The 25,030-nt window shown below is 42.6% G+C and overlaps 1 protein-coding gene across 2 annotated transcripts in view; it reads right to left on the bottom strand.

Moving 5' to 3' along the window:
- The window catches only part of LOC116971831, a 35,427-nt gene extending 12,487 nt beyond the window's left edge, over positions 1 to 22,940 (bottom strand). Inside the window, exons 1-7 of one of the 2 annotated variants that reach the window (XM_033018981.1) lie at positions 22,196 to 22,940; positions 19,136 to 19,222; positions 18,122 to 18,355; positions 14,417 to 14,439; positions 7,284 to 7,438; positions 4,495 to 4,598; positions 4,263 to 4,352 (exon numbers count right to left, since the gene is read on the bottom strand). In XM_033018981.1, coding sequence (XP_032874872.1) covers positions 4,263 to 4,352; positions 4,495 to 4,598; positions 7,284 to 7,438; positions 14,417 to 14,439; positions 18,122 to 18,355; positions 19,136 to 19,222; positions 22,196 to 22,732 — 1,230 coding nt within the window. In that variant the 5' untranslated portion in view covers positions 22,733 to 22,940. The remainder of the gene's footprint in view (positions 1 to 4,262; positions 4,353 to 4,494; positions 4,599 to 7,283; positions 7,439 to 14,416; positions 14,440 to 18,121; positions 18,356 to 19,135; positions 19,223 to 22,195) is intronic. The other variant, XM_033018991.1, reaches the window with a different exon arrangement.
- Positions 22,941 to 25,030: the final 2,090 nt, after the last annotated feature.

Raw genomic sequence — 25,030 nt, 5'->3', positions numbered from 1 at the left:
GCACCAACTTAAAGATTAAAAAAAATCTCACACACCATAAAAAAATAAGCATAGAAGTACAAAGTTCCAGTTTTCCCAATTGTAACAACGTTTCAGAGCAAGACTGCCAAGTCAGATGTGGCATAAAGAATGCAGACTACCATGCACCACTGTTCCAAGTTCTCAATAACTTTCTGAGTATCAAAAACCAAGGATGTTACTACTAGAAATTAAATTATCTTTGAATTTAGGTCTAACTTATTGTTTTCTTCACATCCAGATAAGTATAATTGTTGACAAGCAAGTTTTGTAGTAAACACTTGTTCCACGAAACAAAAGACCTAGTTGGCACAGGTGGTACCAACACAACAAACTTGTATTCAAACAATTTCACCATTAGATTTACAAAGGAAATCATATCACAGAACACACACTTCCAAACTATTTAAAAACTGTCGATTTGTCAGATCATTATCCTAATTAAACTAATCCGTATTTATATGTATTGCAGAAGCAGGAAATCGATCATTGGATTTCATTTGACATTATACTACATTTTCTATTTCAACAAATACTAATTATTTTCAGATTTCATGAATATTCTTCCATAAACTGAGGTGGTTGGCAAATTAAGCAGCATCCATCAAGCAAATATTACTTAATCAATCAGAGTAAGTAGTATACACACACCAATGATAAATATAAGGGCAAGATTGTAGTTTTGAAAGCTGAGGAGTGCAAAATAATATTAAAGTTCAACAAACAGAATAACCAATGAAGTAGATTTAAGAGTAACAGTATTTGGCAACACCTCCAGGAAAGGGATGCGAAATAGGTGATTGGTTCAGGAGTCAGATGGCAGTGGGGCAAGTATTCTGAAGTTTGAATGTCCCAGGTTTCAAGCATCTATAGCTTCTCCTACAAGGTAGAAGAGAGAAAAGGGGATGGCTAGGGAACCAGGCGTCCTTGACAATACACCCAGACTTCCTGAAACAACACGCTGAAGATAGTCTGGATGGAAGAAAGTGAAAAACCTGTGATGGACAGAGCCATGTTCCCCATGCTCAAAGGTTCAGGTGGTCAAGAGCAGGTCAATTCCCAACCCAGGTTAATGCATCCTGTCAGAATAGTTTCCAAAATTTGAGAGAATCCAGTGGATATACTGAATCTCCTCATGTGCCCAAAAAAGTAACTATGCAGATGTGTTTTTTTTTTAAATCACATTACTGAAAGGACCAGGTTAGGTTGGATGCCTAGGCACCTGAAGTGGTCAAACCATCTCTATAGTAGCTATATTGATGAGGACAGGGTTAAGTTCACCCCCTCGTATCCTTAGGTCTACAACCAACCTCTTTCTGACATTGTCCTGACACCATGATACAAAGTTCCTGATCTCTTTACTGCAGTCCATCGCATCTTTGCTCTAGATCTGGCCAATAACAGCGATATCATCGGTGAACTTAAAGATTGGGTTGGCATTATACTTGGTGGCACAGCCACGGGTGTAGAGCTAGTGACTAAGCTTTCAACCCCAAGGGACATCAGCATCGTGAGCCAGGATGGACAACATTTTATGAGCAATTCGAACCGAATGAGATCTGCTGGTCAAGATGTCCAGAAGCCGGTTGCAAAATGGAGACCAAGGCCAAGTTCCAGAATTTTTATTTAATCTGCACTTTCTTTGTAACTGTAACGCTGTAATACTCGAACAATATTCAGCATTCTGGTATTTGTTTGCTTTTGCAATAAACATTGTACTTGTATTTTGCTTGTTTGTACTCATGTATAGTACGATTTGACTGCATGGCATGCAAACAAAGTATTCACTGTATCTAGGCATGTGACAATAATAAACCAATACCAAATTTGAACGATCCAGACCCAAAACGCACTTATCCATGTTCTCCAGAGATGCTGCCTGACCTGCCGAGTTAATCCAGCACTTTATTTTGTAAACCAGCATCTGCAGTTCCTTGTTTCTACCAAATCTGGGGACGAGTTTATTCAGTATTATGGTGTTGAAAGCTGGGCTGTAGTCAATGTCATCCTATAGTTCAGATGCTCCTGGGCTGAATGGAGTGTAAAATAGATGGTGCTCTCCGTAGATCTATTTTTCCTATGTGCTAATTGCAGGGGGTCTAGATTGGGCGGAAGATTGGAGGAAATGTGAACCATTCCCAAACTTTCAAAGAACTTCATTATGGTCTATGCTGGAGCTACTGGCAATAGGCATTGAGACACAAAATGCTGGAGTAACTCTGCAGGACAGGCAGCTTCTCTGGAGAGAAGGAATGGGTGATGTTTCAGATCGAGACCCTTCTTCAGACTGAGACAGGTTACTTTATTTTTCTTGGGGACTGGAATAACAGAATTTCCCTTGAAGCTGATGAGATCGTTGAAGTGAGAGGTTGAAGATGTCGGCAATGTGTGTGGCCAGTTGATTGGTGCACGATTTTAGAAACATCCAAGGGATTCCATGTAGACCAGCCACTTTGAGAGTTTACCCTCACGAAAGCCCCCACTATGATGTATGGACAGAACCAGCGGGGGATGGGGGAAAGAAATGCACCAATGTGAAACTTGGTTTGCCTTGGCAAAACAGGCTTAAAAGGCAGTTTCATTCAATAGAGATGCGCCTTTGCCAAAGATCGGCCAATTTCAGTTTGTAGCCCTTGGTGGTATTCTGGCTCCGCCACTCGCCTGGCATCTGCTTGATTGAATTGAACCTCCAGCTTGTTTCAGAAGTCTCTCATGCCATTACTCGTAACATTGGAGGTCATAAATGCCTTCTTATACAGTGAGGGCTTGTACATCATGATATCCTTGAAACTAGACCATAGAATTAACCTTCTTGAGGGTTTTTAGTTAGGACAGACATAATTGCCTTTGCCAGAAGACAGTATTCAATGCAGTTCTTGATGAACTGCCTGATGACTGAGCACTGACCACTGCATCCAGCCTGAATATGGTCCAGTCTATCTCTAGGCAGACCTGATGGGGAGGCTACCTCAGATCACCACTGTATAACATTCTTTGTTGGTGCCATGTATTTCAGTCTCTCTCTGTAAGTTCATAAATGAAAGGAGTAGAAATTAGGCCATTCGGCCCATCGAGTCCGCCATTCAACCATGGCTGACCCATCTCTCCCTCCTAACCCCATTCTCCTGCCTTCTCCCCATAACCTTTGACACCTGTACTAATCAAGCTGGCATCTAATCAACCTGAGAGGGCTACTATCTCAGGAGAGTTGATGACCAAGTATAATTCATCCAATGCCACCTTGGGGTAGCATACAGAATACCGACAAGATGGTAGAGGCGAATTCCCTTGGCAGATAAATAGACAGTATTTTAGAAACAGGTACTCCAGATCAGAAGAAAGACTGGATAGACTCGGCTTGTACTCGCTAGAATTTAGGAGATTGAGGGGGGATCTTATAGAAACTTACAAAATTCTTAAGGGGTTGGACAGGCTAGATGCAGGAAGATTGTTCCCGATGTTGGGGAAGTCCAGGACAAGGGGTCACAGTTTGAGGATAGAGGGGAAATCCTTTAGGACCGAGATGAGAAAAACATTTTTCACACAGTCTCGGTGAATCTCTGGAACTCTCTGCCACAGAAGGTAGTTGCGGCCAGTTCATTGGCTATATTTAAGAGGGAGTTTGATGTGGCCCTTGTGGCTAAAGGGATCAGGGGGTATGGAGAGAAGGCAGGTACAGGATACCGAGTTGGATAATCAGCTATGATCATATTGAATGGCGGTGCAGACTCGAAGGGCCGAATGGCCTACTCCTGCACCTATTTTCTATGTTTCTATCAGGAAAGCAGGATTGAACTAGGATGGTCACGTAAGTACACCATGAGTACTGACCAAATACAAATGAGAAACAAACCCATCCACATTTGCATCCATGTAGTAACTACTTCATCCCAATAAATCTGATACATTCTCCCATGACATTAGCCATGTGCAGGTATATTGTGTGTTCTTTATGAAAGCTTTATACACAGATATAGGCAGAAGCGCCAAGGATCGGCAAACAAAGAGTTCAAAAGATCTCCGTTGACTTTAAAATGCATCTGTCAATCCTAAAGTATAAATATTACAAAAGCATGCTTTCCTTTCACTACCAAGCCCAAACCTAACCTCTAATTCTGAGCGAGACAAGATGAAGAAAAACTAAAGCTTCGAGAGTGTAGAGAACCTTTTTCACATGGGAGCTGCTGTTATTAGGTGGCTGATAGATAAAATGCTTCTGTGAAATTTAAACCATACCAACTTACCTCTAGACTCATGCCCTGATATTCATCTTTTGAAGTAATACACCAATAACGATCTCGTTGGCCTTCAAGATTGTCATAGATTATTTCTGGCTGAAAGACGTTTTTTTTTAAAGTTAAAGAGAGTTTCAAAGTTTACCTTAATTCTTTTCTTGCACAATAGAATTTTTCTTTAATTACTGCTAGTAATCTTGATTGTGTACTTTTAAGAATATACTGAATTCTTTTAACTTACAGAAAATTCTGCTCCTTCACAACCCTTGGGTTGTTTCCACATTTTCAAGGGAGTTTTAAATTGATACCCTTGTTTGACCTTCTTATTTGTGACGTTGCCAGCATCTGTGGGTAAACAAAATTAATTTACATAACTCCAAGTTATTCCAAGTGAACCTTCAGAGTTACTGAACGTTAATTGTACTCGAGTAAGAATTGCACCAGAGAGTATTACTACAAGGAAGAATTTCATTGTTCTATCTGGAACATATGACAACAAAACACTCTTGACTCTTGGCCTAGCTATACTCTCAGGCCTGCAAAAATGCTACTTGAAAATGTAATTCATGTAATCATTTTATTAAAATAAATGTCTGCAACACCAATTTGGGTGTTTTCAGCAAAGTTACTAACCAACCCATCAACTTTCAAAGGAAATAGGGGTGACAGAGTGGTGCAGAGAGTGGAGGTGCTTCCACACAGAACAGGTTCGATCCAGGCCTCAAGTTCTGTCTATGTGGAGTTTGAACGTTCGCCTGTGACCGCGCAGATTTCCTCCCACATGGTGTGTGTCAGTGCCAGTCAGAGCAGACAGGAGACGCAGAGGGGCGTGAGACCTGTTATTTTGGATTGTTTCCTTATTGATAGTTGATAGTTTATCTGCATTTTACATGTGCTTGCTTTAATAAATAGTTATCTGTGCTCCCCAACATGTGCTTCCTCATTTCAGTGATCCAAATCCTTGCATATATTTTATAACAATCTCCAAACGAAACAATATTTTTTTTCTGAGAAAGGATGGCAGAGTGGTACAGTAAATTGTTCCGCTGCCTCACAGTCATAAGGTCACAAGTGATGAGTAGAATTAGGACATTCAGCCCATCAAGTCTACGCTGCCATTCAATCATGGCTGATCTATCTCTCCCTCCTAACCCCATTCGCCTGCCTTCTCCCCGGAACCCCGATTCTATATTCTTCCTACATCTGTGATGGAGAGCTCTAGCTAGTGCTCTAGCTTCCTTCCACATCCAAAGATGTTCTGTTTGTTTGTTTCAGTGGCAACTATAAATTGCCCATTATACAAGTGGGCGGCAAAAGAGTTAGAATTAGGCAGAATTTTATATGCAAAGTGAGTGAGAAGTGGGAAAAAGTGAGCGAATTAACTGCGGTGTGAGGTGGCATATGCTGAATGAGCTGCTACAATGCAGGAAAATTATGGGAAATGATTGCCTTCAAACAAGTTCAGCCCCTAGTCACCATGTGTTCACCAACAGCTGCAGTGAATATTCAGTTAATAGCATTTATCCCCCCCCCCCCCCTTTGAAAGCAAGCTATCAAACCCAAAGATACTTAGGGTTGGAAACAGTCTTTGACGATTTTGGTTTATATTAGGGAGGCAGTGATATCCTTGGGCCATCTCTTGTCATCCATTCAATAGCCCCAGGGACTACAGTACTAATGATTTCCATGGTTAAATACAATTACAATTCTTTCTATGATGCCTCGAGGCACATCTGCATCAGTCAGTCCAAATGCATCGAGCAAATCACGGATGCATTATGCACTAAAGCAGATCCATTTTTTTGTTTGTTTACTACAAAATGTCAAATGGTCAAAAGAGATAGGAGTAGAATTAGGCCATTCGGCCGATCAAGTCTACTTCGCCATTCAATCGTGGCTGATCTATCTATCTTCCCCTCTTAACCCCATTCTCCTGCCTTCTCCACAAAACCTCTGACATCTGTACTAATCAAATAATTCCACAGATTCACCACCCTCTGACTAAAGAAATTTCTCATCTCCTTCCTAAAAGAACGTCCTTTAATTCTGGGGCTATGACCTCTTGTCCTAAACTCTCCCACTAGTGGAACCATCCTCTCCACATCCACTCGAAGCAAGACGAGATAATGTAATTATCTATTTCAACAAAAAAAAAAATCAAGCAATGCAATTCTCCCAACTTGGGAATTAAACCTGGGAATTCAGAATCACTGGTTTTAAACAGTTGAACGTCATGGTGAACTGTCAAGCTTTGTAGATGTGAGCCACAATTCTCTAATTTTAAAATAGTTAGTGACAAACATAGTTGACCCTGGACATAAGCTCTGCGATGCGATTTCTGCATGACCCATGGCTAGAATGTATATGCTGCTGTGTCGGCATCTACAAGGATGATTTATAAAATAGACGGGCATCAAAAAGCAAATCAGATGCATAGGTCAGAGTTTGAGAGATTAAATTAGCTGGAGCTCAACAATAACCTCTAACTTCAGACAGTATCAACAGGGATTAAAGAAGAAACAAGAAAGACTGAAGATAAGGTGCAAAACAGTGCAGTAAAAGGCACAATTTGGGGATAATGAAAATGATACCACAAATATCGGAATCCTCCACCCTCTCTCCCAACCCACGCATTCCCCTCACCTAATCAGCTAAACCTTTATCCCATCGCTCCCCTTGCCTTCATTTCCTCCTGCATTTGGACATCGTGAGTTTTTGAGACAAGAATCAGCAGCAGGGGGATTTAGAAGGTGCCCAAAAACAATTGTGAAATTCAACACTATTCAATGTCACCTTAAAAACATCCATGCAATACAATTAATAACTTAAATTATGTTTCAATATGCAATTATATTAAATGCTGATTAAATGTCAGCCCTAACTCCTTAGCATGGCCTTTTAAGTGAATGTTGTCTCCCATGTAAAATGTAATACATTTTTCAGTTGAGCATATAGTGTGTTGATTCCAAAGAGAACAAAAATTCAGATGACATTTTTGTTTTAAAATCAAAACAAACGTAAATGTCTCACCCAAGGCACAAGTAGGTTCTGTGGTATCTTCGGCAAACTGAAGTGCAGAGATGCTATCCAAAATTGGCTTTATGTGAAGCTGACTGGGCTGCAGACATGCCGATTCATTATGCTTTTTCATGGTAGGGAGGACAATGGCTAGGTTGCTCCTCACTCTTTGCAAGAAAAATACAATAACAGTTATAATAGGAAAACAAAATGCCTGTTTCCATGTTGCATCCCTAAGTTAAATTTAAAAAGTACCTAAAAGTGATTGGCCTGTAAACTGAATACAGGTGCACAACCTTTTATCCGAAGATCCAAATAACGAAAACCTCCGAATAGCGGCCATTTTTTCGGTCCTTGAAGAAAGGTCCTTGAAAACGTTCACCGAGGGCGGCCCGCAGAGGTGACAGCGGAACCTCCGGTCGGTCCTCGAAGAAAGGGGAACTAAATCCCCATTCATAAAAGAGAAGGTGAGGGTATATTGCGCGGGAGGGTTAATAATTGACAATATGCTGCTGCCTGCCCGCTGAGTTAAAAAGTTCCCACGGTAGACTCACGATACAGTGTTTCGTGAGTCTTGCGTGGGAACTTTTTAACTCAGCGGGCAGGCAGCAGCAGATTGTCGCTCGCTTCAGTTTCACCCCACCTACACCCCTCTGCTTCCCGGCCATGTATGTGACCCCTTCCCTCCCCTCTCCAGCTCCCCGCCCATTGCACCGGCGCGGGGGCTTTGCACTGTCTTCAAGTCGGCGATTGCAGCAGGACCGTGCCAGTCACCGGAGACGTCAGGACCAACGGGACACCGACCCCCAGTCCCACTGCAAGCACTGAGATCCCAGAGACCCACAGCCAGCAGCAGCCCAGCCCCGTTCCAACTCCAGAGGAAAACTGCAAACTGGCCGGAGACGTCAGGACCACCAGAAGCCGTTCCCCAAGCTGCGCCCCCTCATCGGGACACCGACCCCCAGGCCCACTGCAAGCACGGAGATCCCAGAGACCCACAGCCAACAGCAGCCCAGCCCAGCCCCACTCCAACTACAGAGGAACCTGGGTTGCGGATGACGGGGCGCAGCTCGGGGCGTCGTAGGGGCCCATCGGGGAGCGGGTTCCTGTTGGTCCTGACGTCTCCGGCCACCTGCCATCCTCCGGGAACTGTACCGCCCTTGCAGGAGAGTGGGGTTGGTTGCAGTTGCAGAGGGAGGGGGCAAGGGCGGTACTGTTTCCAGTCTCAGCTCCAGTCCAGGGGGGTGGCCGGAGACGTCAGGACCAACGGGACACCGACCCCCAGGCCCACTGCAAGCACGGAGATCCCAGAGACCCACAGCCAGTAGCAACTCCAGCCCAGCCCCGCTCCAACTCCAGAGGAACACGTAGGGGCAGAAGCTGATGGTGTGCAAGGTACGTCTTGTTCTTGGGGTGACGGATGAGGGGGCGCAGCTCGGGCTGTGGGCAAACTGCCACTTGTCGCCGTAGCGGCCCATCGGGGAGCGGATTCCTCTGGAGTTGGAGGGGGAGGGGGGTATTGTGCTGTTTGATCGCCCCCTGCTATCCCAGGGACAGGGAGACACAGCGGCGTTTTAGACTGGTGGGCAATCACTTCCAAAGTTCTGCCCACAGTCAGTATACCTCTCCTACACTGCATTTCATACAAACATTTATTCTGCAAGAAAAAACTACATTGAAGACTCAAACTCGCGACCGAGTTTACTGCCGGGATCAAGGCGCAAACTCGCGACCTTGCGGATATGAGCCGAGCACTCTACCACTGAGCCAGCCATTAAAATCTACGCTAAAAAAATTCCATTCCGAAGACCGACAAATTCTGAATTACGAAAAGTGTCTGGTCTCAAGGCTTTCGGATAAAAGGTTGTGCACCTGTATTACCATCGTGAGCTCAAGTCTCGGGAGAGACCGTATATGTCAGGAGCTCCAACGACGCAGAGGTTCAACCAGCCCCGACCCACGGTTCGATCGCCGGCGCGGGGAGCTGACATCCCCCCGATGCAGGAGCTGATCGCCCCGATGCAGAGGGCCCGACCGCCGGCTACGGGAATCAAGATCGTCCCGTCAACGGAGGGCTCGAGGCCCCCGACCGTGGGAGAACAATGAAGCAAAGCGATTTGAACTTTTTTTCGACTTCCCGCACAGTGAGGAATGAGGAAGAGATAATATGTTTATGTTGAAATATGTTTTGTGTGTTCCGTTGCTTTTCATTTGTATGACTGACTCGGCAAATGAGATTCCTCGTATGTTGCAAAACATATTGGCTAATAAAGTATTATTGTGATTGTGAAAGAGCCAGATTTTTGTGTGCTACTCACTTCTACATCAATTTGTTTTTAATATTCAGATGACATTGAAAAATGTGGATACTTTATGAAAGTTGCACAAATCTGCAGTTTTGTGTCATGCCCTGTATGTGTTCAATGCTCTAACAGAGGACTCCAGAGGTGCCCAATAGTTTTCATTAGTAGATACTGCTATATTTAAAAAATGCTTTTTCCTATATGAATTGCATACACATTTAAGCATAAAAAGGACAAAATAACAACTTAGAGTAATACAATGTTAATATACTATCATTCCATTTTTTTCTCATCCACTTCATACTTCGACTTGAATAAAACACCCACACTCCTTACAGAATTACAATCAGTTATCATGCTTCGACAAGATTTAGGGCTAGCATAGGTGTATGAAAAGAAAATTGTGTTTCACCAATTTATGGCATTCTTGCAGGATAATTTGTAGAAATAGTGTTCACAGCACAATTAGATATTTGGAAAGCTTTGTTAAAGGACCCAAACAGAAAGTTGGTCAACAAGGTTCCTGCATATAAAATTGAGATTAATACACTGACATGCATCCAGAATGGGTAAATAGGCAGATAACAGGTGAGATTAGTCTCTCAGGCTGGTTGTGAATAGTGGTGAGATATTCTAATTATATAAATCTATTTTGGATCATGCGCAGGAAGGAGGATATAGAGGTTTCTGGGGATACAAAAAAATGAAAGGAGTGGGTGAGAAATTGTAGTTTGCATACAATATGGACAAATGTGAAGTCATCCCTCTTGATGCACAAAACAAAAGAGGTGAATGGCTCGGGATTGGGAGACAGTGATTCCAAAGCAAACATACCGATGAAGCAAGCGATTAGAATGGCAAATGGTATCATGGCCTTAATTAGAGATTTGGTGTACAGGAACAAATGTGTTTCATTGAAATTATACACAGCCTCGGTAAGCCTGCATTTTTTACAATACTGATCCCTTCACTTAAAGAAAGGATATACAGTGCCCTCCTTAATGTTTGGGACAAAGACCCATCATTTATTTATTTGCCTCTGTACTCCACAATTTGAGATTTATAATAGAAATTTTCATCATCATCAGATTTTATTAAAGGCTATTTTTGTACATTTTGTTTTCACCATGTAAAAATTACAGCAGTGTTTATACATAGTCCCCCCATTTCAGGGCACCATAATGTTTGGGACACATGGCTTCACAGGCATTTGAAATTGCTGAGGTGTGTTTAATTGCCTCCTTAATGCAGGTATAAGAGAGCTCTCAGCACCTAGACTTTCCTCCAGTCTTTCCATCACTTTTGGAAATTTTATTGCTGTTTATCAACACGAGGACCAAAGTTGTGCCAATGAAAGTCAAAGAAGCTATTATGAGACTGAGAAACAAGAATAAAACTATTACAGACATCAGCCAAACCTTAGGCTTTCCAAAATCAACTGTTTGGAACATCATTAAGAAGAAAGAGAGCACTGGTGACCCTAATGATTGCAAAGGGAATGGCAGGCCAAGGAAGACCTCCACAGCTGATGACAGAAACATTCTCTCTATATTAAAGAAAAATCCCCAAACACCTGTCCGACAGATCAGAAACACTCTTCAGGAGTCAGGTGTGGATTTGTCAATGACCACTGTCCGCAGAAGACTTCATGAACAGAAATACAGAGGCTACACTGCAAGATGCAGAAACCACTGGTTAACTGTAAAAATAGGATGGCCAGCTTACAGTTTGCCAAGAAGTACTTAAAAGAGCAACCACAGTTCTGGAAAAAAGGTCTTGTGGACAGATGAGGCGAAGATTAACGTATATCAGAGTGATGGCAAGAGCAAAGTATGGAGGAGAGAAGGAACTGCCCAAGATCCAAAGCACACCACCTCATCTGAGAAACATGGTGGTGGGGGCGTTATGGCCTGGGCATGTATGGCTGCTAAAGGTACTCGCTCACTTATCTTCATTGATGATACAACTGCTGATGGTAGTAGCATAATGAGTTCTGAAGTGTATAGACACATCCTATCTGCTCAAGTTCAAACAAATGCCTCAAAACCCATTGGCCGGTGGTTCATTCTACAGCAAGACAATAAACCTAAACATACTGCTAAAGCAACAAAGGAGTTTTTCAAAGCTAAAAAATGATCAATTCTTGAGTGGCCAAGTCAATCGCCCAATCTGAAGCCAATTGAGCATGCCTTTTATATGTTGAAGAGAAAACTGAAGGGGACTAGCCCCCAAAACAAGCATAAGCTAAAGATGGCTGCAATACAGGTCTGTCAGAGCATCACCAGAGAAGATACCCAGCAACTGGTAATGCCCATGAATCACAGACTTCAAGCAATCAATGCATGCAAAGGATATGCAACAAGATACTAAACGTGACTACTTTCATTTACATGACATTGCTGTGTCCCAAACATTATGGTGCCCTGAAATGGGGGGCTATGTATAAACACTGCTGTAATTTCCAAATTAAACCAAAATGTATAAAAATGACCTTTATTAAAATCTGACAATGTGCTCCTTAACCATATGTGATTTTTTTTTTCTATTATAAATCTCAAATTGTGGAGTACAGAGGCAAATAAATAAATGACAGGTCTTTGTCCCAAACATTATGGGGGGCACTGTATTTACAATTAAGGGGGTTTAATGAAAATTCAACAGATTGAGGTAGAAGACCAGCTGGAGACCTGTGAGGTTTATAGTCATCCACTGGGTCTCCCCCCCCCCCCCCACACCAAGGTAAGGGAAGCAAGAACTATAGAGAACTAGACTAAGTGGGACCCGTTGGGTCCCAGCATCACACGGGAGGGCTGGTCCCCCAACGCAATATTCCACCTCTCCACCAATTCCAATATTGGTAGCCAGTGGTTTCTGGAGCGCTAATATGGATGTTGTGGGCTGAAGGGACTGGTTTCCAGAGGGCTGGTATGGAAATTGTGGGCCGAATGGATTCTTGGGCTGGCGGCTCACTCACGGCTGGTGGGCTGGCAGTTAACTCAAGGCTATTCCTTGAAATTCCATTTCAAGCAGGGTGCAAGGCCACCAAATTCAAGTGCAGTTTCTTACCACTTCAAGCAGGGTGCAAGGCCACCAAAGATAGTGAGTCGTGACCTCTCCCTCCTCCATCTTACAGAGACTGAGCCACGCCCACACTTCTGGGTTTTATAGTCCCTCCCCCTCCCACCAGAAGGGGCGTGGCCTTCATGGCGTGATTGACAGGAGAGAGAATCTCAACATTTTTAAAACACAAATAACTCTTTCATTTTTCATCGATGGGAAAAATCCTCGGCACCTGATGAGCGGAGGGGGACTGAGTAAGATGGCCAAAAATCACGGCCGTACGTGGTAGCGTTTTTTCTAAAATCAATATAAAGCGCAAACAGGAAGTGGTCAAGATTAGACTTTTAATTATATAGAAGGCAAGGCAACTTTAATTAGACAACACAGCTTTAGCATTTCCAAACCAAAGGCAACAAAGCTTTAGCATCTCCAAACCAAAGGCACACAGCTTTAGCATTTCCAAACCAAAGGCACACAGCTTTAGCATTTCCAAACCAGAGGCAACACTGCTTTAGCATTTCCAAACCAAAGGCAACACAGCTTTAGCATTTCCAAACCAAAGGCAACACAGCTTTAGCATTTCCAAACTATATTTTCAAACCACATTAAGGGCACTGACAGGTCAGTAAAACCATTCAGTTTAGTAGACATGTGTTCAGTGTTATTCACAGCTCAGACTGAGAGACGTGACCCTCTCGCTCCCCCATCTTGCAGAGACTGACTGAGGCACTCAACACTTCCGAGTTTTAAAGTCCCTCCGGAAGGGGCGTGGCCTTCAGGAGAGAGAACCTCAACGTTTTTAAAACACTAATAACTCTTTTATTTTTCATCGATGGGAAAAATCCTCTTGTCCTGCGCACCGGAGGGGGACTGTGAGTTAGATGGCCAAAACTCACAGCCATAAGTGGCAGCGTTTTTTCTAAAATCACTATACAGAACAACAGGAAGTGGTCAAGATCAGACTTTTAGTAATATAGATAGATAGGTTTAAGGTGAGAACAAACACACACACACATGCACACACTGCCAGAGGAATTAGTTGAGATAAGCACATTGAAATAAAAAAAATATCTGCACGGGTACATGGATAGAAAAGGTTTAGAGAAATAAGGGCCAAATAGGGACAAACTAGGTTAGATGGGGCATCTTGATCCGCATAGGTGTAAGATTATGAGTCCTCGTGTGTAGAGACTTCAAATATTGAAGCAGCATGCTGTTTTCACGCAGTAAAGATGCTTCTCAGGAATGTAAGCCATTAAAAACATCAGAACTGAGCCAAAGGACATGACAATAGAAGAGGCAAGATAAATTTCAAGGAGTATCTTAAAAGAGGGAACAATTCAGAAAATTCAAGCGTTTTGGCTCTACATACTGAAGGACAAACAACTGAGGCCAAGTCAATTAGAGATGCACAAATGACCAGAATTAATGAACATAGCTTTCTGCCAGGGTTACTGATGAGATGTTACAATAAAACAGAGAACAATAAAATCAAAGCAAGTCAGGCAACATTAAAGGAAAGAAAAGGCGTCAATGCTTCAAGTATGTGACTGTCCTTAGAGAGGTGGATTCTGATGAAAGATCACGGATATCAAACATTGATCGTCTTTCTTTCTGCAAATGCTGCCTGATCTGTTCAGTTTTTCTAGCATTCTGTGTTTTTTTTAAATCTCGAAATGTTCTGATTCGCAGATGTAAAGTTCTTAATATAGAAAGGGATTAAAAACTGTAATTAATTCAAGAAAGGCCCTTCCAATAACCCAAACAGTATTTTTAAGTTACCTTTCATTTAAGTCACAAGCCACCTGAAATTTAAAAGAAAGAATGCATTAGGAATAGATAAACAGATGAAATAGATTTATACCCATTACATTTATTGCAAAGAATGAAAGCCTGCCACATATCAAGAGCGGTATAATATACCAACATGCTGTATGAAGTATTACTTTTTAGATCTGAGTCTCTTCCAGTTCAGATTAAGGCCTGTAATTCTGGGTCATTTAGTACAAAATGTGTGTGGACCAACAGGCTAGAGTTTTTGCAGACATCTTCAACCTCTCATTACTGAGGTCTGAATTTCCCACCTGCTTTAAGAGGTCATCAATAATACTGGTGCCCATGAAGAGGAAGGCAACACGTCTCAATGACTACCGACCGGCGGCATTAACCTCCATGCTGATGATGTGCTAGGAGAGGTTGGATATAGCGCATATCAACTCCTACCTCAGCAAGTACCTGTGCCCACTACAACTTGATTACCTCCACAATAGATCAAGGAGGGGATGCAATCTTGTGGCTCTCCACACTGCTCATGACCAAATGGACAATAAGAACGCATGCATCCGCTGCTTTAGATGTCAGCAGATCTATATCGGTGAGACCAAGCGGAGGTTGGGCGATCGTTTCGCCGAACACCTCTGCTCGGTCCGCAATAACCAACCTGACCTCCTGTTGGCTCAGCACTTCAACTCCCCCTCCCACTCCGTATCCGACCTCTCTGTCCTGGGTCTCCTCCATGGCCGAGCGAGCAACACCGGAAATTGGAGGAATAGCACCTCATATTCCGCTTGGGGAGCCTGCATCCTGGGGGCATGAACATTGAATTCTCCCAATTTTGTTAGTCCTTGCTGTCTCCTCCCCTTCCTCAGCCCTCCTGCTGTCTCCTCCCATCCCCCAGCCTTCGGGCTCCTCCTCCTTTTTCCTTTCTTCTCCCCGCCCCCCCACCCCCCATCAGTCTGAAGAAGGGTTTCGGCCCGAAACGTTGCCTATTTCCTTCGCTCCATAGATGCTGCTGCACCCGCTGAGTTTCTCCAGCTTTTTTGTGTACCTTCGATTTTCCAGCATCTGCAGTTCCTTCTTAAACACGTACATCAAGCTGGTTGTCGACTACAGTCTACAGGCATTCAACACCATCATCCCTTCCAAACTTGGAACTGGGTCTCTGTGCATCCCTGGATCCTTGACGTCCTCATCAACAGAGCACAAATCGATAAGAGTTAGCAACAGCTCTTCTTCCTTAATGACTATCAGCACAGGGGCACCTCAGGCTGTGTGCTCTGTCCTACTCACTCTACACACATGACTGTGTAGGCAAACAGTTCCAATTACATCTTTATCATTGTTGGACAAATTACGGGTAATGATGAGTTAGATTATATGGGGGGGGAGGTGGGGGGAGAGATCAATCTTCTGATTGAATGGTGCCAGCATTCTTGCTCCAATGCCAGTAAAATCACGAAGTTGATTAGGAAGGGGAAGACCAATGATCCATGAACCTGCTTCGTCGATTGGGTCGGAGATGGAGAGAATCAACAATATCAAGTTCTCGGGTGTGTACTTTTCTGAAGATCCGTCCTGGAACCAGCACATTGATGCAATCATAAAGAAAGGTCATCTACGCCTTTACTTCTTTAGAAGACCAAAGAGATTTGGTATATCGAAGAACAATCTTTTGAACTTCAATAGGTGTACAGTAGAGAATGTATTGCCTGGTTGTATCACGGCCTTGTTCAGCAACTCGAACACCCAGGAAGGAAGGAGATGGCAAAAAGTGGTGAACTCTACCCAATGCATCATGGGTACAGACCTCCCCGCCATTGAAGGGATTCTATAAAATGCTCAAAAAGGCAGCCAGCATCATTAAGGACCCACACCACCCTGTCCACACACTCACTTCACTCCATCGGGAAGAATGTATAAGAGTCATGACCTCCAGGTTTAGGAACAGCTTCTTCCCAACAACCCTCAAGCTCTCGAATACTACAAACACTATTGATGTGGGCCAAATCTCAAACAATGATGAGATGGCGCGCAGGAATGAGATAGAGAGCTCAGTAACGTGTCAATACAACCCCCCCCCCCCCCCCCCAAATGTCAGCAAGAGCCTGTGCTTGCTCTTTCAAAGTACTACCCAATAAGTCCTATTCTGCCGCCCATTCAAATATTCCATCGGATTTTGTATTTGTGTTTTAAGTTCCTTAACCACAAAACAAATGGAGGAGCTCAGTTATGCAGTTACCCTTTGCAGTTGTACAACTTTGTTCAGTCTGTAGAGGTGATCCCGAGCATTAATTCACCTCCCCATTTCTTTTCTCACTCATCGCTCCTACACTCTCCAGTGAGGCACAACACAAGCTTGAAGAACAGCACTTTGCAGACTTGGTACAATACTGAATTCAATAAGTTTAGATAACAACCGGCCAGTTCTGTTGCAAGGTTGTTCATCTGTAATATTGATTCAATTTTACTCTTTGCACAGACACTGACAGATCTGCTGGGCATTTTCTGTATTAAACTTTTGGTTTCAGTTCTCTGCAAGACAGATTGGAAATCAAAACTTAAAAAGTCCCATTGTTTTCTCCCTTCCTTAATCTATTTATATGTGAAATAATTGCAATTTAACCAACAATGCGATTGTAATTTTAACCTAACCACTTGATTATTCCAATTCAATCTCCCATTACCCAGTAATCTGAACAAGCTACCACAAATGACGAATCTTAGCAGTAGATTTTTACAAATCAGCAGAGTCTAAGGTTCCCAAATCTAGTTTGGGGTCAAGGAAAGAACGTTCACGTCACAGCCCTGTTTCCACCAATCTTTCCACCACCACGCACAAGAAGCGCAAGAAGCAATTGTATGCAGATGCCGAGAAGTGCGTTTAGCTCTGGCTGAACTATTTCTAATCTTGTGATGTGGACTCGATAAGAAGAAATCTAGTTTCGAGAAAAAGTTTCTATTTTGCATGAATAAACGATTGGAAGAGCAAAGACCATTGTGTATGTTTAGACAATGTTTAGGCTGCGAAGGACACAAATAAGCCCCGACCTCGGGTAATCACAGAGGAAGAGGACTGAACTTTCTGATGCCTTTCCGCACAGTGGAACATTTTGATTCTGTTGTGGGGGGGGACGTTCATGTTGAATTTTATAATGTGTTTTGTCATTTTTCTTTATTTTAAATTTTTCTATGGATGTATGGAAACTTAATTATTTCTTCCATGTAAAGCACTTTGGTTTCAACGCGAGTTGATTTAAACGTGCTATATAAATAACATTTACTTACTTACAATGACTTACTTACAATGCAGTGTCTCCATTTGCCCACCTTAATTCTGTGACCTTTCAACTTTAGCAAGCATACACTTTCTTTGAACTAAACAGTTTTTCAAAGAAGAATCCACTTTCTTGCATGTTAAAATTTCCAACTACAATTACAGCTACAGAATAATCTTGAGGGAAAAAAAATCAGATTAATCATGCTTTATGCATGTACTACATTCACTTTTTGAGCATAGTCTCCTAAGTTCTTTCATCTAACATATAATACTACACAATGCAGTCTATGTTTTTTTTGTGGAAAATTGGAATTACAGATTTAGTAGACACAAATCTGACTGTTAGTATCAATAGGTCGGTGGCAAATTCATTAACAATAGCGAGGTTTATTGGGATGGTCGTTAAATATTGGCCTTGAAAAGACTCTTACCTTGAGAAAAGTTACAGGATTGCATTCATTCACCAATATTTCACAATCCTTCAGGTACTTCTCAATGGTGTCTTTCTGCGTCTGTTTTCTTGCAAGGCAAGCTTTACGTTCCTTTTTCTTGCATTCGATCTCCTTTTCAATCTTATCCAAAAACTGCTTTTTTTTCTGTACTAATTTCTCTGAAATCTCTTCAAATTTGCTCGCAATAACTTCTTTTTCATACTCCAGCATTAGCTAGATAAATAATATGAATCAGTAGGTCAGTAATGCATTCAGGCAATGGATTATAAATTGCGTAATGTACTGAGGATTCCTGAATACATCAATAGGAAATTAAAAACATTTAAGAAATAAATAATTTTGCTCTGGTTTGGGTCATTATCCATGTTTAGTCCCCGCATTATCTTCTAAAAACATTTGAAGGCAACACCCAAGTTGAAGTAACGGCTGTAGGAAGGAACTGCAGATGCTGGTTTACACCAAAGATAGATCGAAAATGCTGGAGTAACTTAGCAGGACAGGCAGCATCTTTGGAATGGGTGACGTTTCGGGTCTGAAGAAAGGTCTCGACCCAAAACCACCCATTCCTTCTTTCCAGAGATGCTGCCTGTCCCACCGAGTTACTCCAGCATATTGTGTATATCTTTGAAGTATGGGCTGCATTATCTCCACGACTTTATATCAATAACCAAGAGGAATCTGGAGATCGCGTCCATTTTGACCTTGGAAGTCATCTCTATTTAATATCTGTCCAGAACATACAAATATATTTTGCAAAGGTTTGTGGTCAGCATTCAGGAGAATAGGATATGAATGAGAAAGCTAAAAATTAAAACCTGTTGCAGAAGATGCACAAAAAAAGATTTTTTTGCATGCGAATCACTTAATGTAAAATGACTGACGTACCAAGCATCGCAAATGATGGGAGTGCTTGGGTTGTTGCAGAGAACTACCACTGACACAATAACACAGAGGCAAGGGAAGGACATTTACTAAACGTCATGCAGTTCTCACCTCTCTATCCGAAGGGACATCTGCAACTTCAACCTTCAATTTCTCATTCAACTGCCTCAGTTCTCTCATGTTGTTGAAGTAATCAAGCTGGAAAAAAAAGGTCAGATATATCCATTCCACTAATATAAATCACAGATCTAATGATTTACTTACATCAATTTGTTGGTCAAAATCTGAAAACATTAGACTAAACACATATTACTGCAACATACTTGTTTTATCTGCCACTGCTATTTGTTCCAATCTTTCCCCCAAAGTAAAGTACAACCTGTTGGACTGAATGTTGAACACAAACAGGTCATCTTATTTCTAGATCCTGACTGATCCATATTGGTTCCAATTTCCTTGGCCAACAACAATCTATCAACAATTATTTTTAAACTGCAGACAGAAATATGAAATAAAAACAGAAAATGCTTAAAGTATTCATCAACTTTGGAGAGAAAAGCAGACATTACTTGGATATGAAATATGTTGACAGACCTTGGCCCCCAAATATGCTGACAGACCTATTAGGTATTTCCATCTTTTTATATTTATATTTTAAAAATCTATCAATTTAGTTTGAAGTTGTTTTTGTCAAAGTTCCATGACAATTTTTTTTGACAATGACAATTGCCCACATCGCAGGATAAATAAAAAAGGAAAAGCCCAAGGGGTCCAATGAGTGCTAAAATAGACTCAGTGATAAAAAGACGGCAATTGTTTTCAATTAGTGGTAAAATATACAAATATACCCAAGCGTTTCTGTGGTTGGAGGGTTATTCCCAACGTTCCAAATGTCACAGAGCTTTGTTTTTTTTTGTAAAACAACAATGATTTAAACTTACTTGCACATGGGTAGTACATAGAAGTTTAAAAATCATATCGTTGAGTGAACAGTAAAGTTTTAGACTTCAGGGTCCGATAAATGGCAATTGGAATTTAATCCAGAGAAGTGTGGCATTGCATTTGGAGAGCTTCATTGAGGCCAAGGGAAATGGGAAAATTGTTACAAATACAGGATCCTTGGAGTAAATATTCACTAATCCTTGAAAGACAGAGGGACAAATTTATAATGCATTAGAATGAGGCAATTATCCTTTATTAACCAAGTCATACAGTTGAAGGGCAAGCTGGAACACGAGCTTGACCATAGCTCGAGTACCATATATAGTTCACTGCTTAACAGGAAAGGTGCAATGGCACTGAAGTGGGGGGGGGGAAAAGGAACATTTATTTAGAGCTAAGGTACACAAAATTGCTGGGGAAACTCAGCGGGTGCAGCAGCATCTATGGAGCGAAGGAAATAGGCGACGTTTCGGGCCGAACCCCTTCTTCAGACTGATGGGGGGTGGGGGGGGGGGGGAATTTAGAGCTGATATTTAGAGCTGATAGGATTGGAATACTGCGGCTATGACAAGCTACGCCTATTTTCTTTGGGGGGGGGGGGGGGGGAATTCGAGGTGTTCAATAGGTACATGGAGAGTAAATAGAAGTTGCTGTTCTCCCTTAGAGGGATACAAAATCAACAGGCTTTGATTAAAGTAAGTGGTTAAAGAAATACAACTTTATTTTCCAAGAAGTTAGTGGAGACATGGAAGGATGGCAAAAACCCTCATCACATTTAAACAGTAATTGGATTTGTACTGTAAGTCTTAATGATTCACTACAAGAAACATGGGTTGACTAATAGGGACGTATTGGGTCAAACAATTTATTTGAAATGTAAGATATATCCTTCCTTCCAGATACACTCACTGGAGACATAAAATGCTGACATTTTCAAACCCGTTTATAAGATTCACTCGATACCTGCCGTTTTCAGGGGATAGCTACATTCAAAGCACCTCTAACATTCAACATTATCTTATGGTACATTGAGGGCCTGTAAAACAAAATGCTGACACCCAGGCAAATAAGGATATAGGAGTGCAGATGGCCAAAGGAATGTCTTAAAAGTGGAAAGAGGCAAAAATTTGGAAAATAACTTCCAGCGTCTTCGGTCTTAGCGGGGGATGGCTTCGGGACAAATTCATGTGACTTTTATCAAGTTATAAAAGGTCATTAACAATGTCGTCTGGAGAGGATTCGATATAACCCGAGTACATCGTTGCATAACTTTTGTGTAGGAAGGAACTGCAGATGCTGGTTTAAACCGGATAGACACAAAATGCTGGAGTAACTCAGCTGGATAGGTAACATCTCTGGAAAGAAGGAATAGAAACATAGAAAAATAGGTGCAGGAGTAGGCCATTCGGCCCTTCGAGCCAGCACCGTCATTCAAAATGATCATGGCTGATCATCTAAAATCAGTACTCTGTTCCTGCTTTTCCCCCCATATCCCTTGATTCCTTTAGCACCTAAGAGCTAAATCTAACTCTCTCTTTAAAACATCCAGTGAATCCACTGCCGTCTGTGCAAGAGGATTCCAGATTCACAACTCTATGGGTGAAGAAGTTTTTCCTTATCTCAGTCTTAAATGGCCTACCCCTTATTCTTCAGCTGTGACCCCCGGTTTCTGGACTCCCCTAACATCAGAAACATTTGTCCTGCATTTAGTCTGTCCAACCTTTTAAGAGTCAGAGTGATAGAGTGTTGAAACAAGCCCTTCGGCCCAACTTGCCCACACCGGCCAACAATGTCCCAACTGCTAGTCCCACTTGCCAGTGCTTGGTCCATATCCCTCCAAACCTGTCCAATCCATGTATTTGTCTTAACTCTCTTAAATGCTGGGATAGTGAGTCCCAGCCTCAACTACCTCCTCTGGCAGCTTGTTCCATACACCCACCACCCTTTGTGTGAAGAGTTTTATATGTTTCTATAAGATCCCCTTATCTTTCTAAATTCCAGTGAATACAAGCCCAGTCGGGGTACCCATTCTTTCATCCTATGCCAACAGCTGACATTTCGGGTCTGAAGAAGGGTCTCGACCCAAAACGTCACCTACAAGATACAACTTGTTCCTCTCTCCAGAGATGCTGTCTGTCCCGCTTGAGTTACTCCAACTGTTTGTAGTCCCATCGTTGCATAACGATGCATACATGCAACCCCGCCCCTGGGTCCCGCAGGACAGAATACCTTTTCCTCCTGGTAGATCATGTCGACCAGGTTGACGGAGTGAAAGACGCCGCGGTGGTGCTCGGACACGCACTGGCCGCAAGCCGCCTGTTTGCAGACCTTGCAGAAGAGCTGCAGGCTCCGGGGCGGGTGCCGCTCGCACAAGGCTCGCCCGTCGCTCGAGCTCCCGGCTCCCAGGCCCGCGTTCTCTTCCAACTCCTCCGCTCTGCAGCCGCCACCCGCCGACTGCTGCTGCTGCTGCTGCTGCAGGCACCTGAACAGCTTCACCACCTCGGCCAGCGTGGTGTTGCCCGGCAGGTTGACGACGCCTTCGGCGATGAAGTTGCTCTTTCTGCACAGGGGGCACTCGAGCTGGCTGTTCCTCCAGATGTTGTTGTTGCTGCTGCAGACGCCCAGGCCAAACCCCCCGGAACTACTGAACGACTTGGTGACACATTCCAAGATGCACTTCTTGCAAAAATTGTGCGAGCACACTGGCAGAGTGGTGGGATTCTCAAACACCGACAAGCAAACCGCACAGGTCAGGCTGGCCTCCATTTCAAATTAAAAACCTCTCCCTCCGTCTTTCCCTCACTCCCTCCCTCCCACTCACTCTCACTCACTCTCACACACTCTCTCTCTCTCTCTCTCCCCCTCTGACTTTTTTCTAACCAAAGGAACTGTGACACACTAACAAGGAAGCGAAAGTGAGACTCTCAGTCGCTGGGTTGGTGGTCAGGCGTTTGCAGGATGTCCCGCCTTCAACGCACTCACTCCCTGTCACTCGTCGTGTCACAAAGTCAACAGGAAATGCAAACCCATCTGCAAGGAGGTGCTTGGTCTTTGTAGTGGTCAAAATCATTTATTATTCAACGTCCTGGCTTGAGCGAATAAAAAATTAAAAGAAAACAAATAAAACCAGAAAATACTCAGGTGAGACAGCATCTGTGGAAGAGTTAGACTTTCAAGTTGGACACCCTATTATCAGAGAACACTTCATATTCCCAAATGTGTTGCCTGACTTGCTGAATGTCTCCAACATGTTCAGTTTGTTTTTTGCCTCGGCGTTCACTGTCTGCAACTCAGGGTCTCCCACTCGATTTTGTTTGAGAAAGTAGTTGCATAGGTCTCGAGAATCACAGAATCGTGGAGATGAAAGGCACGCACGTGTATGCATTGACAAAGAACTTTCAAAGCGAATCAAGTATTTTAGCTCAGTTTATTGTCTGGTTCACCATAAAGAAAATGCTAATTTAGATTCTTGCTAAATCCAAGTAGAATTTCTGCCTCGATAACCTTTGCAGAGAATCAATTGCAGAATCCCATCAGTACATTCAATTGGGCAGAATGGTCCCTGGTTGCCTGAATCTGATGCTTAGCTTGGGGGCAGGTGCTCTATTCTGTTTGATTCTGGTCTTGGTGGTTTAGAATCATAGAAAATAGGTGCAGGAGTAGGCCATTCGAGCCAGCACTGCCATTCAATATGATCATGGCTGATCATCCAATATCACTACCCCATCCGTGCTTTTTCCCCAATAACCTTTGATTCCATTAGCCATAAGAGCTAAATCTAACCCTCTCTTGAAAACATCCAGTGAATTGGCCTCCACTGCCTTCTAGGGCAGAGAATTCCACAGATTCATAACTCTCCGAATGAAAAGTGTTTTTCTCATCTCAGTTCTAAATGGCCTACCCCTTATTCTTAAACTGTGACCCCCTGGTTCTGGATTCCCCCAACATCGGGAACATTTTTCCTCCATCTAGCCTGTCCAATCCCTTAAGAATTTTATGTTTCTATAAGATCCATCTGAGTGGCTTGCCAGGATATTTGAGAAGATAGTTAAGTATCAACCATATTGCTGCAGTATGGAAGTATTGAAATCCAGTGTACACCATTTCAACATTCAGTGTCACAATGTGGCCTCTACACTGGAGAAACATGTGCAGGAAAGAACTGCAGATGCTGGTTTAAATCGAAGTAGACAGAAAATGCTGGAGTAACTCAGCGGAACAGACAGCATCTCTGCTTGTCCCACTGAGTTACTCCAGCATTTTGTGTCTACATTGCTCGTCATAATATTTGAAACAAAGACCCATCATGTATTTACTAGCCTCTGCACTCCATATTTTGAGATTTGTAATGGGAAAAAAATCACATGTGGTTAAAGTGCACAATGTCAGATTTTATTATTTTGGTTTCACCGTGTAGAAATTACAGCAGTGTTTATACCATTGGATTTTTTGATGACTGGTGTAGCAATCCACACCTGACTCCTGAAGAGTGTTTCTGATCTGTCGGACAGGTGTTTGGGGATTTTTCTTCATTATAGAGAGAATTCTTCTGTCATCAGCTGTGGAGGTTTTCCTTGGCCTGCCAGTCCCTTTGCGATTAGTCAGCTCACCACTGCTCTCTTCTTAATGATGTTCCAAACAGTTGATTTTGGTAAGCCTAAGGTTTGGCTGATGTCTCTAACTGTTTTATTCTTGTTTCTCAGTCTCATAATGGCTTCTTTGACTTTCATTGGCACAACATTAGTCCTTCCTTTAGTTGAAAAACAGCAATAAAAGTTTCCAAAGGTGATGGAAAGACTGGAGGAAAGACTAGGTGCTGAGAGCTCTCTTATACCTGCATTAAGGAAGCATTTAAATACACCTGAGCAATTACAAACATCTGTGAAGCCATGTGTCCAAACATTATGGTGCCCTGAAATGGGGGGACCATGTATAAACACAGCTGTAATTTCTACATGGTGAAACAAAAACGTGTAAAATTACCCTTTAATAAAATCTGCCAATATGCACTTTAACCACATGTGATTTTGTTCCTATTACAAATCTCAAATTGTGGAGTACAGA

The sequence above is a fragment of the Amblyraja radiata genome, chromosome 1 (assembly GCF_010909765.2).
Source record: "Amblyraja radiata isolate CabotCenter1 chromosome 1, sAmbRad1.1.pri, whole genome shotgun sequence".
NCBI lineage: Eukaryota > Metazoa > Chordata > Chondrichthyes > Rajiformes > Rajidae > Amblyraja > Amblyraja radiata.
Note: the sequence above shows the minus strand (reverse complement) of the source record. Positions and strands in the feature narration are given on the sequence as shown.